The sequence below is a fragment of the Meles meles genome, chromosome 13 (genome assembly GCF_922984935.1).
Source record: "Meles meles chromosome 13, mMelMel3.1 paternal haplotype, whole genome shotgun sequence".
NCBI classification, from domain to species: Eukaryota; Metazoa; Chordata; class Mammalia; order Carnivora; family Mustelidae; genus Meles; species Meles meles.
Window position 1 is genome coordinate 85,113,881 of NC_060078.1, and position 18,620 is coordinate 85,132,500.

At 54.4% G+C, this 18,620-nt stretch overlaps 1 protein-coding gene across 9 annotated transcripts in view; it reads right to left on the reverse strand.

The window, feature by feature from the left end:
* Positions 1 to 10,982: 10,982 nt before the first annotated feature.
* The window catches only part of EBF3 (EBF transcription factor 3), a 115,021-nt gene continuing 107,383 nt past the window's right edge, over positions 10,983 to 18,620 (reverse strand). For 2 of the 9 annotated variants that reach the window (XM_046027153.1, XM_046027150.1), the window contains exons 12-17: positions 17,732 to 17,797; positions 16,881 to 17,058; positions 15,675 to 15,863; positions 15,059 to 15,148; positions 13,877 to 13,989; positions 10,983 to 12,771 (exon numbers count right to left, since the gene is read on the reverse strand). In XM_046027153.1, the coding sequence (XP_045883109.1) occupies positions 12,754 to 12,771; positions 13,877 to 13,989; positions 15,059 to 15,148; positions 15,675 to 15,863; positions 16,881 to 17,058; positions 17,732 to 17,797 (654 nt within the window). In that variant the 3' untranslated portion in view covers positions 10,983 to 12,753. Of the gene's footprint in view, positions 12,772 to 13,876; positions 13,990 to 15,058; positions 15,257 to 15,674; positions 15,864 to 16,880; positions 17,059 to 17,731; positions 17,798 to 18,620 lie in introns of all 9 variants that reach the window. The other 7 variants (XM_046027147.1, XM_046027146.1, XM_046027155.1 and 4 more) reach the window with 4 other exon arrangements.

An 18,620-nucleotide genomic window follows, 5' to 3' on the forward strand; every position in this document is an offset into this window, starting at 1 on the left:
ATATACCTCCAACTATTTAGACCTTTAAAATTTTTCTCAATTCTGTTTTGTGGTCTTCAGTGTGCCAGTTTTGAACAATTTCTATTCAATTTATTCCTAGATATTTGATGTTCTGCTACCATTGTGAATGGTATCTCTCTTCAAAAAGTGGTATCTTTAAAAGTTTTATCATACACTTTTTGTTGCTATACCATTGTTTTTAATAGCAAAGAATATGAAATTTTTCGATGTGGGGGGCAGATTACATCAATGCACTTCTTTCTGTGCACCCACGAGAATATGTGGGGTGGATCCCCGTGTTGCAACAGGAGGAGGTTGTTGAGGGGTGCTAAACATGAAAACATAAAATGCTAAACATAAACGTAAAAAAGTCCTGCTCTGTGGTATGGTATTTTAACTACATGGAAATGTGTATCGAGACTCTAGAACGAGGTCTAGAGAGATTGACAGCCGCTTGCTAACAGTGTATCCGCGGGGAAGAGGAGGAGTCGAGGCAGAGCTGGGATGAAGGAGGGTTATCTTTGTCCTTCCTATCCACGTTCATTGCCTTTATTTTTACAACAAGCTTCCATTACAAGAGAGCAGGTAAAAATGGAGTATTATCTGTTTAACGCCTCTCTCGCCTTTGGCACGGGGACCTGGCCCACAGCGAGACCTCCAAAATCCTCCGAATGGAGCTGACCTTCTGGAGCTCACTTGGCTTCCAGGGAGGCCATGGTCTAACACAGGACTTCTTTCCTTTTTCTGTTGCTTTGAAGATTATGTATTCTAGACTAACACAAAAAAATAGGCACAAGGAGCAAAACCGTGCGAGAGACGAAAACTGAGCCCTCCAGGGCCGACATGGAGGGCTGCTCAGCTGCATATCCTGAGCCTCAACCCAGGGGTCCGGTTGCAAGCGCTGGGGGTGCTGAGGCTGCCTCCGTGTCCAAGCAAACGAGCTCCTCCTCCAGGGGCTCTGGTCTAGCGGACAGTAGGACAGATGCTGCTTAAGGAAAGCCTCAGCTTTATCAAACGCTGCAGGTGCTGAGGAGAAAAGCTGCATAAAAGGGAGGGGGAAGGCATGTGGGTGGGGGTTGGGTAGGGGTGTTAAATTTAGGGGCACCTCCCTGGAAGGGGGGACGGGACCTGAGTTGGGGGAGCACAGCAAGTGCTTTCGCAGAAGAGAGCCCCAGGGAGAGGACAGCAAGTGCAAAGCTGCGAGCAGGAGTCTATGTTCGCGGACCATGAAGTTGTCCCTGTCCTGGAGCCGACGCACGGGAGAGGGGACTGTGGGGCCGGCTGCATCCATCCTGGTGGCCCGCGGGAGAAGTCCGGAGGGGGTGCAGTGAAGGTGGTCTGCCCTAATTTGGAGGAGCCTCTGGCTGCTCTGCCAAGGAGGACAGCTGGGGCAGGAGGGAAAGCCATGGGACGCTCCGGCACTGGCCCCTTGAGCCAGAGAAACACAGGTGTGGCCCAGCCCGGGGGGGTTGGGGTGGCATCGGTCGAGATTTCAGACATCCAGCTTCACAAGATAACAAGCTCTGAAGAATTTAGGAAACAGCACAGTGACATTTTAAAAGGAGGAGCGTACTCTGGAATGCTCAACAAATAATGAAACCACTTTAAAAAGCCATCCTTGAAGGCTTTGTGTTCCCTTCAAGAAAACTCTAACTGCGGAAATAAGCTTAGATGAGGAACCCCGTGTGTGTCTGTTCCACGGGGGACCGAGGGCAGCCTCAGAACAGCCCAGACAGAGTTCAGGCTTCAGGCTGGGGTGGGCCGCCCCCCACCCGGGGCCACGTGAGGCCACAGAAGGAGGGGAGCCTGCACCCGCCTCGCTTCCCTGCAGGTAGGACCCAGGCCCGGGAGCCAGACTTCGCAGCCTGGAGATGCTGAGCAGGGGCCTGTGTGAGCCCTGCTCCTTCTACAGCTGTGGGCACGGCCCGAGGGAGCAGAGGGAAGAAGACCTTGCCACGCTTAGGGCAGAGCGCAGAACGCCGACAGCTCTCGTAGACGGAGTGGAGACTCCAGCCGCAGCAACTTCCTCGAGGAAATACAGTTTCCTCTGAAAACCAAACGCCTTAGGAGTAATTCTCCATGAAAAGTGGATTTTTTTACTTTAGCTTTGATAAAATCACAGGACTTTTTTTTATAACACCTTTATAGAGAGAGAATTCACGTACCTTAAAACGCACCTGCTGAACCAGTGCGACTCAACGCTTTGGACCCCAGTCGGTTGCAGAATGTCATTGGCACCTCAGAAGGGTTGTTCTCTCGGTTCCTGGAGCACCACTCCCACTCCCCATGTCTCCCGCCGTGAGCAGTCACAAGTCCGTTTTCCATCTGGATCTGTCGTCTCTGGATCTTACGTATAAACGGAAACTCGGCCATTGGGCATCAGCTTCCTTCACTCGGCATAATGTTTCCAAAGTTTGTCCATGCGTGGTTCATCCGTGGTCCCTTTGTAACCAAGGAGCTCCTCCCTCCCAGGGGTCCACCCCCTTTGTAAATCCATTCGCAGCGGATGTATTTCCGGATTAGGAAAATGCTGTTGCTAACGCTCGTGGGCGAGTTTCTGTGTGAACGTAGATTTCCATCTCTTGGGTACATCGCTAGGAATAGAAATACCAGCTCCTTCGGAGCCGTTACAGCGCAGGAGAACCCGCTGGTCCGTTGAAAGTAACTGCCCCGTTTCCTCTGTCCAGCCACAGGCGTAGGAGGCCCGGCGTCTCCACACGTCACAGCCCCGGCCGCGGTCGGACTGGCTGATCAGAGCCGCCTTGGTGGGCATGAAGGGCATCTCGTCCCCCACCGACAGACAGACGTGCTCGGTGGCCACGTGCGCATCTTCTTTAAAGAAATGTCTATTTCTGACCCTTTGCCCATGTCCAGATGGACCCCTTTGTCTCCTGACAGGCTGGTTTCCAGTGTCCTTTATACGTTCGTGATGCAAGTCCCTTACCAGGTACAGGATTTTTCAGAGTTTCTCCCATTCTCTGGGCTGATTTTGATGACGTCTTTGAGACAGAGATATTTTCCGTTTCGATGAAAGCCAGTTTCTCTGTTTTTACTTCTATGACTCGTGCTGTGGGTGTCAAAGCTGAAAAGCTCCCCAGACGCAGGGCTCCGCACGCCGTTGCCAGCTCCGTGACACCCGCTGAAGGCGGCCCCGTGTGCTCTTCCCATGTTACCGTCTTCACTCTCACATTTAGGGCCTTGATCCATTTTACGTTGGGTTTTGTGCACGGTCTGGGTCGGCGTCCACCTCCGTTCTCCGGCTTGTGACTCTCCAGTCCCTCTGCACTATTTGGTCAGGAGCCTGTTGTTTCCCCCTTGGTGGCCCCGCACCGTTGTCAAACGCCGGCTGACTGTACCACACGGGACGGCTTCTGGACCATCGGCTCTGACCGGATCTGGACATGGACCCTACCCCAAGACGACACTGTCTTGATTTCTTTCTCTTTGCAGTGGTTTTGAAATCCAAGGGGAGCCTCTGACTCTGTTCTCCTGTTAGGACGCAGTTTGGCTCTTCCGTGCCCCGTGCTCTGGCCTCCAAGTTCCGGGCTCAGCTTGTCAGTTTCTCAGAAGAGCCAGCTGCGCCTCGGGTCGGGACCGCGTCGGGACCGCGTCGGATCTGGAGATCAATCGGGAAACATCGTCATCTTAGTGATAAACTGTCTTCCGATCCCGAACACGGGATGATCTCCCATTTATTCGGGTCGTCTTTAATCCCTTCGGTAACAAAACCACGGTCTTCTTGAGCGCGTGAGTGACCTTGTCAGGGGGTCTGCCCTGCCCACTCCCTGCGAGAGCTGATGCGGAGTGCGATGGCTCCACCTGTCCGAGGGGCCGGGGGCACCAGGTTTGGGTTTTGTTCCACCCTGTGAGGGCCCTCCGGCCTCCTGTGCGTCGCGGCCCTCGCCAGCCTGCCCCGGCAGATGTCCCGGTTCTGCTTCAGTTTGGGGGCCCTGGGGATTCTTCTGACCTTGACCCTCCGTCCTTGAACTCTGTTCTCTCTTCTTCTTCTAGCCTGGGAGCCTAACTCAGGGTGCCCGGCCATCCTGGTTTGCATCCACACGTGTGAGGGAGAGGCACTTTATTTAGCAGGTGTCTACTCATGTCACTCCACCCACCTTACTAGAAAGACCCCCTTTTGCCAGCTCTCTGCTGCGTCAGCTGTTATGAATCAGGGGACCGTGTGTGGACCTGCTTCCAGACGCCGCTTCATGCTCCAACGCCACGCTGTAGTATTTACTGAGGCCCCATGAGGAACTCTGGGTAGCGTTAGGGACTGAATGTGCCCCCAAATCCAAATGTTGATGCCCACCCCGCAACAGGACAGGAGGTGATGTAGGTTAAATGAGATCCTGGAGGCGGGGCCCCCTGATGGGAGTCCGGTCCTCACAAGAGATCGAAGCCCTTTTTCTCTCTGCCCATGGGTGCGCAGTGAGAAGGCTGCCGTCCGCAAGCCGGGAAGAGAGCCCTCGCCAAGAACCAGATCTGCTAGCACCTGGCCCTGGGCTCCCCAGCCTCCAGGCCCGGGAGAGATGAAGGTCTGCCGTTTGAGCCCGCTGGTGTGTGGCATCGTGTCCCAGCGGCCCAGCCTGAGTGAGACGGTAGTTCAAGACCTCAGGCTTCCCACTCCGTCAAGGTTGCCGTGACTTCCCTTAGTCGTTCACAACTCCATGTAGGTTTCGGAATCAGCTTATCAATTCAGGAAAGGAGCTCCCGGAACTGCTCTGGGATCAAGACAGAGTCCGGAGTCATTTCAGGAGCAATCGGCATCTTTTCGGCATGTAAATTTTCAACCCATGAATGTGTTCTGTGCCTCCATTTCTTAAGATTTTAAACTTTTCTCGACACTTGTAAAGTTTCTGGGCCGTCATCTCATATAACATTAGTAGCTTTCTTCTGGGTATTTGGTGTTATTTCTGGTGTTATAAATGCTGTACTTTTTAAAAATTCCTACTGTTGCTGAAATATGGTTGAATGTGGACCTTGTATTCCTCAGTCTTGCTGAATCCCCCTTACTGAATTTAATGCTTTTTATTAAGTTCTTTTGGATTTTCTCAGGACACTAATTTTATTTTTTTATTATTGCTTTTTCTTTCAAGATCTCATGTAAATGGTAGCTCGCTAACATCGAGTGTAGTTTTTCCCCTTGTTTGGTCAGTAATTGTTTGGTCGGCAGCAGCCGCAGAAATCCCTGCAAGGAAGCTCAAGTAGACGTGAAGTCCAATCTGGCCGCGAGGACACAGCACTGCACGGCAGCCTCTGTCTTGGGCTCTGCCTCCCCGGGACCCCGTGGCCCTGGGCTCCCCAGTTCGGCCCTGTCTGAGCTCCGACCGACCGCCCGTGTCAGTTTCCGTGGCCTGCGGCACGAGCCCCCCCCCCCCCCGTACCTCCGGGTGTCCTCTAGAAGTTTCCATCTCCCAAACACACCAAGTAGTGATCCTGCTGTCATTCTGCTAGTTTTTCCAAATACGTATTATTCTATAACATTACACATATTCGATATTTATTCTTCTTGCCTTCTCTTGACAGAGAAACTTATAAATTTTGAATTACATTGTACATCCAGTGTTACACGCCCGCCTCACCTTCACGTTATGTCGTTTGTATTTACCATTTCGTTAAGTATAGTTTAAAAGCATGATCTTAATGGCCCAGTAGAATATCTAATATTCTACTGTATGGCTATACCATAATTCAATTAACGATAGCTATTTTCGGGTATTTGGGTCCTTTCCAGTTTTTTAAATACACATTACTGCAGTGAACAGTCTTGTACTTGAATCTTGCCTAATCTCTGATCATCTCCTTAAGATGGATTCCTCGAAGTGGAATTAGTGGGTCAAAGGATATGAACATTGTTAAGTCTCTTGATATAACGTCAAATTGATTTCCAGAAGGCCGTACCAATTTACTCTCCTATCGACAACTCTAAGAATGCCCATTTCTCCATCAACAGGATTGAGTATTAGCTTTTAAGTAAAATCTTTTCTAATTTAATAGATGAAAAAAATTTCATCTCATTATTTTGATGTGCATTTTTAAGTAAGGTTGAATATCTTTTCCTAAGCTTATCAATCACTTGTATTGTTCCCTTGTGAACTGACTGTGAATTTGCCTGTTTTTCTTCAGGGTATCTGGTCTTATTGATTTGCAAGAGCTCATTGTATATTGAGATATAAACCCTTTGTTGTCATCGTGGCACTTTTCTTTCTGTCTCTGCTGGTGGCCCCAGGCCCAGAGCAGCGCCAGTTCTGCCGGCGGTGGTAGCGGCGCAGGGCTTGGTCTCCTGCAGCTGGAAACCCGAGTTTGCTAGCTGGAACCTCAGCTAGCAAGTCCCACCCATCTGACGAGGGAGCGGTCGGGGGGAGTGGTGTGCTGGGGCAGCGATGGGATGCCCGTGTTCCCCTCCGATGCTTGGGTTCTTTTCCAGCCGACACCTCTGACTTTGTCGTTGCTTCTTCTGACCCCCTCCCCCCACAGCCCACCACTGTGCTCCTCCTCTCCGCGCTCTCCCCCTCTGCCCGCCAGACCAGACGCTTGGGCGGAGCTCTGGCTGGGGCGCTGGCCGATGGCGCGGGCCTTACAGCCCCGTCCCTCTGGCACCGCCTCAGTGCCCCTTCCTGTCCCCTCCTGTCCCCGCACCACGTGAAGGGCTCCTACACTTGCTGACACTGCAGACACCACGTGACTCCACGGGCACCCGGTGAGCACGGGCACCCCGTTCTCCCCGCTCCACGCAGACCGCGCGGTGGCCCCGAGGACACTGGTGGAGAAGCACCAGGGAAACAGCTCCTTTGAGGTCCCCTCGTTTGTTGCAGGGACCCTGGGGAGAGGAACATCTGCCTTCTGTTTCGGAGTCATGGTCCTATGATGCTGGTTGAGTCCCAAAGCAAGATCTCTTGAGCTTCAGCTGACCACGGCTGCACAAGCCGGTTCTGTCCCGCGGCCTGGCTGCGCCACACCTGGGGGGCGGCTAGGCTGGGGGCTTCCCAGGGAAGGTGGTGGTTCTCGTTCCATCCAGATGGTCTCTCAGTCTCTGCGCACTCCCCCCGGCCCTGCCCAAGGTATCTGAAACCGAAGTCAGGGGAAAGGGCAGGATTGGGAGATCGGAGGCTTCATTTAGCTTCTAGCACTGGTCCTTCCAGTCCTGTGACTCTGGGCTGCTCCTGTGACCGCTCTGAACAACAGTCAGGTCACCTAAGAGGGGAACGGGCCCCGCCCAGCCTCGGTGGGACTGCTGAAGTGAGCTACGGGCCCCCAGCTCCAGCACAGGTACCGGGGGTTGCTCGCTCGCTCCTCAAAAATGCGTGCGCTGCTCAGCTAACGCCAGAGACTCTGTTTTAAACGGTGCTCACCACGGGTTCTGGAATTGGGAATGATGTCCACTCTCCTCCTGAAGCGGTGCCTTCTCTGATCTTGCCGGGGGCCGTGCCGTGTGGCCTTGGCTGGGAGTCCGAGTGTAGGACGAGAAGTTGAGGAAGGCGTGGCTGCGTCTTGTCTTCAGCAAGCTCAAAGTCCCCCCAGGGTGTGACCAGAGAACCTCTGGGAGGCCAGCAACTGGTGGCCTCCGGAAGCTTCCCGGCTTGGTGGGGGCATGAGGAAGGCCCCCTCCCCCGGCCTGGGAGAAAGAGCAGCCTGTGCCCAGGAGCAATTGTTTGGGCTGAGCAGGAGTCTCCGTGGTTGCTCTTGGCCCCGGATCACAGGCTGTGGCGTCTGAGGCCTGAATGTCCCCGTGGCCCCCGCAGGTGTGACCCAGGGCCAATTCAGGACGTGCGTGGGCACGAACTAAAACTTACAGAGCTCGGAGAGAATGTGTCTCTGCGGGCCAGCATGGATGGTGAGTGCAGATCTAGCCGTCCCTGTGAGTTCTGCCAGGGATGGTGGATGTCCCCTGGCCATGCCACAGCTGGGTTCCAAGCTAAATGGTGGCCATCTTGTGATGGGTTCACTTGGCCAGACCGGGGTGGGGTGGTGGGGGGAGAGTCAGAAGCATGTGTGAGTCTGCGTCTGGGCTCCGGGCGTCCGGGGCTGCTCCCGTCTGTCCCCAGGCCCGGGGCTGGGAGCCGTGTGCACACTGGCTCCCAGCACCAGACTGGCAACTTGCTCTCTGTGAAACTGGGAAATGACAAATGACCAAAAAATCAATTTGTAATCTGATTGGAGGTTTTTGATTTCCTCTGATGAGTTTAAATTTCATTAAAAGCAACCTTATTCCAACATAAAAGGAATCCTTGAAGGGTAAAACAGGGGATTGTCTCACTGAGTATAAAGCCTCCCGACTCTTTTGTGTGATTTATTCATTGCATTAATTGTGAGGGCCAACCTGTGGTGTCCGTTGGCAGCTGGGCCCTTATCGGGGCCTGGGATCGGCCGGGCGCGCTCGGCACACAAGGACTCGCATTCAAAACTCACTCTTTGGCATATTGACGCTTGACTTATCAACAACTCTTATTATCTGCTGGGAGGGAGCTCGCAGCTCGTGGGGACAGAAGCAGTACAAATCGCTACCACAGCCGTCCCTCTGCATTCTCTTAATTGTATGTATTCTCTGGAAAAAATGATCATCGTGGCCTCTTGTCTTGATGAGAAATTGACATTTTCGGAGGACCTCTTTGGGCGCTCCAACCGAGGAGATAAGGCTGAGTTGTTTTAAAGGAGAGCAGCCTTTCTTCCCTTTCACTCCCTCCCCTTCCCTCTTTATTGCTCTCAGTGACCCACTTGATGAGTATGGATTTCATGAGGTCTTTTTCAGCATTTGAACTATAAAAGGTTCAGAATGACACCACCCCTTATAGACAAAAGATAACCTTGCCCTTTGAATATATTGATTCTTTATTAACTAGGCTGTTTAATGCAATGAAATGAGGCATTAGATGGAAGCCCATTTCAAGTGCTTTGAATAATCTTTAAAAGCTTGAAAGACCTTAAAAGGCAGCCTGACAATAATTGGCATACATTTGGAGAGAATGCAGTTCTTGCTTCTGATTCGAAACACAAACATGAAACAATTTCTCCCCAGCTTGTAGGGCCCTGGTGAGCCGGCCCGGGAGGCAGCCCTCCCTACCTTCCCCGCCCCCAGTCGCCCAGGGTTGGCATTTCTGGCACAGCTCCGAGTGGGGAATTTGGTCCCCAGCCCTCCCCACCCAGGCACCTCGGGAAAGACCCCAGGGTGGGGAGGGGAGGGAGGGTGGGCGGCGCCGCAGCCTGGTACCCTGAGAGCCTCTTTTTTTCTTTGCTATCTCTTTAAGGCTGAGACAAAAATGCAGTCAAAGGAACCTGATTGTCATTGACAGGAGAAAAAGGTATTCACAAGTTTCCTTATGTTTTGAATAATTGTTTCCTGTTTTGCTCAGCAGCACAAGCAATTAAGACGACATTTGTGAGTACTAATTTGGATCACACTTACGTGTATGTGTTGCAGAGCTGCAAGCCAAAACATGCAGAACCAGCCTTTCATTGGGCAGAAAGTGAAAAATCCAGAATGAGCTGGGAGGGGAGAGCTGAGAATTCGTTCGCAGGAGCCGCTTCGCGGTGTAAATTAGAACCCATTCGGATGGTGCCTTCGGGCCGCACCACCGCGACCCCGGAGCACGGAGACAGCACAGAGGGTCTGTCTTGCCCTTACCGTGGGCCCGGAATGGGCGGTGGGCTCCCCCACCTGGGACCTCGGCCACCTTCTGGGCCCCTGGTGTCTGCCCCCCTGCCGAGAGCCGGAAGCTGGTTCTCACCCCGTGCGCTCCGTGGGGGTGGGGTGCGAGGAGCAGCTCTAGCGCACCTGCCCTAGATCGGCCTGGGGAGCCCCCCAGCCTGGAAGCTGCGGCAGGACCCCCGGGGTTGGGGGGAGGCGGTCTCCTGGTTGGCCTCTGTGTGCGACACACGTGCAGTCGGCCCCTCTGGGCACCAGAGCATCCGGCACCCGTGAGGATCGCTCTGTGCACGTGAGAAGAGCGGTTGGAGGACTGAGAACTTCCTAGAAAGTCTCTCCCATGAATCACTTTTATCTTGGCCAAGACACAGCCCCAGGGCCCAGGGTGTGCAGAGGAACCCCCCACCACGCCGGTGACTTCTGCGTGCGGTTGGCCGCTCATCGTAATCAAAACAGAAAACTACCCAAAGTGAAATTCACAGACAAGAAATACTTTAATTAAATATTGTGTAAAATGAACATTTTTATACAGTTAAATATCTGAAAAAATGTACAGATAAAACAATCTTATTGTAGGGTCTTTAACAGTAAAATCTACCATTTAGTGAAGCGCTCAATTTGGAGACGATGAAGCCATGAGGGGCATTGACTAATTAATCTAGAACACAAACCGAGTGCAGGGCTGAGGAAACTTGCAAACGTTCTTAACATGTACACGTGAGCTTGTTTTTAGATCAAACCGTTACTTATACAAAATAAAACGGAGGCAATTTAGTTCCAAAGTGACTTCTCAGGCTTTCCCACGTAGCTAAGCCTTAGTGGTCAAAGGGCCGGACTGTGACCCGCTGACCACCGGGGACATTCTGCTTTTTATTGAGTCCCTTGAATAAACACTTTCCTAAGTTGTGCATGGTTTTATTTTTTTTTTCTTTTTGTCAAAGTATTTTAAAGTCCCTCCTTTTTGTTTTAAATCTGATTTCTGCTGCAATTTGCTGTGCTGTATCCAAGGAGCATTTAACACAAAGGGGAAAGACCGACCCTCCTGGTCTCACTGTGGGTTTGGCACGAACAGGCACAGTATCTGAGGGAGGTCATTCCGGTTTAAAAAGCACAGAACGTGCTGCTGGGTCTGACCACACAAAAAGTTTTGTTTTTAAAAAAAGTTAAAAACCAGCAGTGACTCTGGTTCCCCCCTGAAACCTCTCTGAATCCTAGGTGGGCCCGGGAGGACATGCCACGCAGCAGAATCAGACGCAGAAAGGAGCGACACATGGAACACCAGGTTTGTGCTTTCGTGTGTGTGTGTGTGTGTGTGTGTGTGTGTGTGTGTGTGTTACACCGTAAATCTCCAAATGAAATCTCCATTAACAATTGTGTCGTAAGCCTGTGATAAAATAGCACAAAGGTTCGTTAAAGAAGTCCACTTTTAAGGCATCAGAGAAGTTAATGTGGCAAACATTTTAATTAAAACATCAGAAGTAAATTTTCTTTTAAACTTTAGGCCTCTGAATTTTTCCAGTAAACACAGTTCAGCTATGTGGCAAAGTCATGGGTGGCAGCTAAATGACTTTTTACATTTACAGAAAAATAAAATAAGGACACAGCCCCAAACGGTGTCCCCTCTTCGCGGCTGCTCAACATGCACGGAATCTACTAGGATTTGTCACAGCCGGGTGGCACCGTTTTGTCTTGACTATACAACGAACTTCTTTTTCAAAAGTATTTGTTCAGATAACTTAAAAATAATATAAAAATAAACAATGAATTTGACTTTTCCTCAAAATAAAAAAAAGGGAAAAAAAGGATGGAAAGTCTAAAAAGCAAATCTTTGAAATACAAATGAAACGCAAGGACACCGGTTCACTTGAACAAAACAGGTCAAAGAGACAGCTCTTGGCTAATGCTCTTCCCAACACCAGGCCACGATCAAAAACCAATACAGACAAGAAAAAGAAAACGGCAGGAAAAGCAATGTACAAAATTTCAAAGATAAATACAATATTTATAATCGCTATGTTACAAAAGAAAGTCCCTTAGCAACTGTTCACGGAAAAGTGTTGAATGGAGACCATTTTATCCCTTATGAGACATAAGGAAGAAAACGTGTTTTTGTTTTTTTTCTAAATATTTAAGTGGATCTGAAAAAAATTCAAGACAAGTGTATAAATATTTAGCTACAACTTTGGCAAAATCACAAAAGTCTACAATTTTATAACCACATACAAAACACATTAGGGAAGAAGGAGCTAGAAGTCAAAAGGACAATTTCTGGTACAAGAAACATGGACCTCACAGTAGCCTAAGAATGCAATAGTACAGAGTGCTAGCAAAAGTTGAAAAAATGTTGCAGATCACACTTGCTTAACAGGAAGCTCTAGCAGTGGGAGAATATTTTAACCAACAGACAGTAGCATTTTTTTTCTGTCAGTGTGCTTGTTGAAGGCAAGAGAATTCAATATCAAAGTTACGATTTCTAACTACAATAAGTTACAAAGTCTCATTTCATTAAGATGAAGTTAAGCAATGATAAACCCTCCCCCCCTCCCTGCCACCCCGAATTCTCCTAGTCACATAGCCCTCCTTTCTTCCAGTTCGATGGCTCACACCTCCTTGGCCCCTTTTTTTCACCACAAAAAAATATTTCACATTATAGAGATACACAACCATTGTGAGTCTAAGTATGAGTACAGAAAAATGTCTGGAGGCATTTCTCATCAGTGTTTCATGATAATCAAAATGGTGCATTCACAAAGTTTCTCCCAACACATAGCAAGTACTAGACATAGCCAAGACGGAGTCGGAAACTTTATACAAAATAGGCGTCGCTTTGTTCTCCTTAGTCTTCAGGACTGAGAAATGTGAAAATATGAGAAAAGTTCAGTCAATAAAATGGAATTGGTCATGAAGAAGTAGGCTTGTTTGCATGTTGATTCTTAATAGTTTAAATAAAATCTTTAAACAAAGTCTCTTGTGGCGTTTGCGCCGCGGCCGATGCAGACACTGGCTCCCGCCGCAGCTCTCCTGGACTAAACGTGTCCCCTGAAGTCCGTCCGTGGGTGCTGGGTGCCGGGCGCCGCCGAAGGGAGAGCAGGCCGCTCACATGGGCGGGACTACCAGCCCAGACATAGCTGAAAGAGAGAGAGCCGCGGGTTACTGGGCCGCCCGCCTCGCGGGCCGGGCCGGCCTCCGCCTGGGGCTTGACTCCACGGTGACGTGGGGCGTGCGCCGCGCCCGCCAACCAGCCATGGGCTCGGTCAAGGCGCGGGGGGCGGGGGGGCCTCTAGTTCACGGGACCGGGGTACGTGTGGGGACGGACACCCCCCCCCGCGACCCCTCATGCGGCAGCCCTCCTCCAGGACTTCTCTGGAGGGGCGAGGCTGCTGGGGCCTCCTGGGCGAGGCCGCCCCTTCCCACAGGTCTCGGTGGCTCGTTCACGGCAGACGGAGGCCCAGACTCCCCAGAGGCCACCTCTGTCCGGAGACGTGAACCAACCTGGTCACGTCCGTGACGCCAGCCAGGGCCGGCCCGCAGCCCCACTGGGAGCCCGCAGCCAGGCTCACTCCCTCCGTGAAAACCGGGGCGCCTCAGTTTCCCCTCCGCTCTCAGCCCTTGCCTCGGACCTCCTGTGGACTGTGCGGTATCGTAATGGTGAGTCGCGGGCGCCCTAGGAGCAAAGCCGCTCCCAGCCCACCTGCCACCTCAAGGCCAAGGCCCCGAAGAGACCCAAGTGACAGCCCCACGTCAGGGAGCTCTCTCTGCTCCTCGCGGAGTAAGAAACTTGGTGCTAAAACGCCAAGTGCAGCGGACGCTTTCCAGTGAACTCCTGGGACGAGTAGAATTTACGTCTTTTCAGTGTTGTTTAATTTTGGTCAGAACGATCATTCTCGTTAATTTATGTATAACATATTAATACATTTGTTCACGTAGTGATGCGAGCTTCAATTTCCCAGTTCATTAATTTCAACAGTCTTAATTCCTCTCCGACTCACCGTTACAACATTAGGGTTTTGGCAGACCCGTGTGGGTACACACCGCCCGGGCGGTGCCGTCCTCCCGGGGGGCCTCCGCGCCATGCGGACGGTGGCCGGGCCATGGCCCCTGGCCCCCTGCCTCGCGAGAAGCTCTGGGCTGGGGCCGCGGCGGGCCTGCAGGCCGGTCGGCGGCACCCGGGGCCCGGGCGTCCCTCTCATATGCTAAGATGTTGGGAAGACAATTATTTCAAATCACGGATACCTTTCCAGTTCCTTTTTTGAGCATTAGTTCATCAAAGTGAAATATGCCACCGACTTCACAAAAGGGCCAGTTTGTCTTCTCCACGGTAACGTCCTCAGCACCCAGCAGAGAGCCTGGCACATAGTAGGCGCTCAGTAAATACTGGTTGAATGGATTCATTTTTTTAAAGGAGTAACTGGATTTGATTCTCACCGGGAGGATCATATACCACAGCTGGTGTCTGGAAGAGGCCAGATGACGGCCACTTAATTCAGTGCCTGTGGCCCCCGTGAGTCACAAAGAGCCACGCAGAAGATCGCGAGGCCTAGGGGCACTCACGTGGCCCAGCTGCCGCACACCTCGCAGGGCGGCCTATGCGGCCCAGAGGGACCCGGCCCTGGGCCGGCACCCGGAGCCTGCTCCACGTGGGCCCATCTGGGGGCAGCTGCGTCCGCAGGGTGCCTCCCCCTGCCCTCGGGGCCAGCCCTGCTCCCTCCTGGGTGTGCGGGGTGAGAGGGAGAGGACTCAGGAGCCGGCTCCCACCCGGTGTTCACGCATGCACGGCCCCAGGCTGGGCGCACCCCTGTCCCAGCACAGCCCAGCCTGGCGGGGCACGGTCTGCTCTATGAGGCTGAGAAGGCGGTTCAGGACATGGAGAGCCGTGCTGGCTTTGCACCGAGCCCCGCAGGTGGCACAGTGACCCACCATCCCCGCCCGAGGCCACTCTGCTGCCTGGCAGCAAGGAGGCCGCCAGTGCCGACACCGCCGGCGGGTGCGCCCCACTCTCCCGGCTGAGTCGCGGCCGTGAAGGCCCGTCTGCTGCGTGGCCGGAACAGACCCCCCCCCCCCCCGGCTGCCTCTGCCCAGTGCCCCGGTGGGTCCCCTTCCTGAGGGGAAGACACGTGGGTGAGGTTGGAAGCAGGAGGCAATGGGTTTTGCCAGCGAGACTCTGTTACTGGTGGGGTGAGCCCCGGGGCGGGGGACGTCCTTCACGTGGCTACCGGGTGGGGGGGCAGCTCGCGATGCGGCTCAGTGGTGGGGTGGGGGGGAGCATGCATGGGCCGCGGCAGGGGCGAGGACCCGGAGGGAGGGCTGGAGCTCGCGCCCCGCGGCACAGCCTGGCCTGCCCTCAGGGTGGGGTGGCTCTGGGGGGGGGGAACCCTCCGGCGCTCGGCGAGCCCTGGGGCCGGCGCCGCCCCTCACCTTGCAGTCCGTTCCCGTTGGCGCTGGTGCAGGAGGGAGGAGGAGAAGCTTGGGGCCGGACCACGGGCGCGAAGGCGCTCTTTTGTTTCACTGCAGAGATGACATTGGCAGGTGAGAATGAGAAAATGCTGTGTGTGCCGCTACAGTTTGAAGGGAGGGTGACCGAAGAGGCTGCCATGGTGGGGCTGGACGGTACTACTGCAACAAAGCAAACACGGTCAGCACGCGGCGCCCGCACGGCGGCAGCACACAGAGGGGCTCTCGGCGCCTCGCCCGCGGCGGCGCCCGACACACAAGCACGACAGGCTTCTGGCTCGGCCGCGCTCTGGCTAACAGGCGGACGCTCGTGGGGACTTTCCTTTCCGACCGGCAGCCCCGTCTCGGGTGGGTTTTCGCCGCGGTCCGGCGGGGGCCCCGCCGCAGGCCGCTCTGCCGTGGCCACGCGGACCCCCAGCCTCCGGAGCCACCTGCCGTGGCCACGCGGACCCCCAGCCTCCGGAGCCACCCTCCCTTTGGCCCAGCAGCTCACACCACAGAACAGCCAAGCAATGCACACATTTGACTCGGGAGTGAACATGGATCTATGTGATGACGCGGGACAAAAACAGACACTTACTGCCGTAGGGAGAGTTGGCGGAGGAGCCATTAAGGAATCCAGGCGAGCCCGGGACCCCTAGATTGGCCATGGCGCCCGTTCCATATCCATTCATGCTAGTGCTGACTGTGTTGTAATTGGACTGCTGGGGAGTACTGCTGGGGACGTAGCCTCGCGGGGACACGCTGCTTGTATTGCGACTGTAGCCGACTGTTAAAACCCCCCCGGCCAAAAATAACGTTATTATCAGGGAGACAGACACTGGGGGGGGGGCTTCCCCGCAAACCTCTGTCATATATGCAACATTGTCGATCGACCTCCTGCCGCGCGCCAGCCCCGGCGCGTCCAGCCGGCTCAGGTCACCTCGCCGCGCCGGCCCCGCTCGGACGGACGCAGCTCCGAGCCCCGTCCTGCCCGCGCCGGCAGCCGGCCCCGCGCGCTTCCCGCAGCCGCGCGCGGGTGTCTCTTTGGAGGCAATCCCCCACAGCGCGGGTCCAGGGGCTCCCCCCACGCTAGCTGAACTCCCGGCCTCTGCAGACCTTCAAATGCCAGGGCTGACGGGGAGAGCTTGTTTGTGTCCAGAAGTCCCCAGGAAGGGCTGTTCTGGGGTCTCCGTCTGCGCGGTGACCATTTCCCCGAGCGCAGGGCGGGCTGGGGAGCGGGAGCATCAGGCCCGCTGCAGAGTGCGGTGACCTGGAGCCGTGGCAGAGGCATTCTCTAAGTCCGTACGGATTTGAGAGAGGAGGACTAAGACCTGCTCGGAACTGGCTCACACGACAGGGTCCTGTGACCCTCGGACACCAGGTCCCGCGTACTGGGAGAAAGTGCACCGGTGGTGGGGGGGGGGACGGGGGGCACTGGGAGCTCCTCTCCATTTACTCCTTCCAAGTCCCACCCCTGGGACGTATCCAAGAAGGGTCCCGTCCTCTTACTACCCCACGGCTATCTTGTGGCTCCTCCCACCTTTCAAGGAAACTTCTAGCAAAAACCAGAATACTGAGCGGCAGCCACGTGCCGTGGCAACAAACGAATTGTGGGTTCTCTCCGCGCTCCCTGCCCTGTGCTCGCCAGGCACGGCTGCCGGGAGGATCTCCCCAGGCAGAGCCCAGGAGCACGGAGCGCCGCCCGCTTCCCCGCCGGACCCAGGACACGGGCAGCTGCCGCTAAGTCTCAGCTGTCCCTGGGAGCATGTCCAGGGAAGGGGGTTGGCCCGGCACGGCGGCCTACCTTGGTCGTTGGCTTGTGACGTCTCTGACACGTTGACCGCTAGCTGGCTGCTGAAGGAGTTCACGCCCATCATGCCCGTGTGCGCAGGGGTGTTGCCCAGGGTGGGGATCTGGTTGTGGTTGCGGGGCACGCTGTACAACGCCTCGGCAATGTCAGCTGCTCGCTTCAGGATGATCTCCTGCGGCGGGAGGGGAAGCGCCCGTTCTGCCTCCAGCTCCCACATCCCCCCTGGGGAGCACAGGCCCCCCTCTACCCTGTCCCATGAGGCCAAATGATGGGGCGCTGTTCCCCCACCCCTTGGTCCAGACGGTGGCAAACTGATTTTGTAGTGGGAAGAGCCTCCCTTGGGAAGACGGTGTGATGGTGCTTCTGAGCGGGAACAGCTGGTCCGTTCTGCATCCAGAGCCCACAGGTCCCCGGGGGTGCACGGAAGTGGGGAATGCACCGCACCCAGAGTCACAGAAGCAGGCCCTTATCTAGAGTGCCCTTGAGTCTGCCCCCAGAGCCCTCTGAGCAGCATGAGGAGGGGCTGCGGGTGCCCGTCCTTCCCTCCCACGCCGGGCCACGCCCAGCTGTCTACCACCGAACCCACCAGCCAGATTTCCAGGTGGTTCCCCATCCCATGAAATGTTCTCCCGCTTTTGCTTGCTGACCCTGTCTCGTCATCTCCTACTTGAGCAGTTCGTGTGAGGACAAAAGCAGGACGAGGAAGGCTTTCTCCTCTCGGGCTCGCTGTGAGCACTTAGGAACGGGCACCTGTGCGCCCCAAAAGCCCGCAGTGGGCCCGGGGCCGGCTGGTCCTCCGAGGACACGGTCGCCCGGGAAGGGGGTGGGCCCGTCCGGCCGCCTACCTGGTTGTTGTGGGGCATTCCGTACAAGGCTTCCACCAGGTCGGCCGCCCTCTTGAGTAACACTTCCTAAAGGAAAAGCAAACGGGGGTGATGCCCCTGGAGGAGCCAGAGCCGCTCTTCTGAGAGAGCCACAAACTCACGGTCCCGTCTGCGGGCAGGAGAGACCCGCCACCTGCCGAAATCAGCCCCATCCCGACACAGCGGGGCCGGGGGGGTGACCGGTCCCCGGTTCTGTGCGGGGGCCCGAGCGAGAGCCGTCCGGCCCGCACCGCAGCTCCTCCGTGCGGATGGGCCATCGGAGGGGCGCGGGCCGGCGGGAGGGCTGGCGTGAGCGAGCCCCGTCCATGCCTGAGGTTTACTGACGGAGCCTTATGGGTATTAAACACACACACACGTGGCGGAGATATGAAAAGCCCAGGCTCCACGTTTGCCTGTTAATTCCTAGCACTTTAGTGGTGAAGAACAATAAGTAATTTCCCATATCTTAATTAAACTGGCAGAGTCCTTAAAGACAACATCTCACCCCTCATTCACGCCCCAAATTTGCAAGTGAGTTCAGTGCTCACTCCTCTTTATTTTGAACAATAAAGTGAATTAACTTGGGTTAATCTAGTTCTTTCATAATGACATTAAGAAATTTTTCAATTAACCTCTTTGACTGCGCGTTGTAAAGGACTTCATAAATTCCTCCACGTTCCGGGTGTGCGCGGTGCCCGGGGGCTTGGATGCACCGACTTTTGTCTTATCCACGTCTGCACGCCTACCTCCAGTTTACGACTGTGCGGATTAATCCCGAGTTTAGTTAATTTTGAATACAAATGGGGGCTTACGTTTAACTTTCTCTACCTTGGGCTGTAATAAAAAGGAACAGAGTCTTTAATAAGCCGAG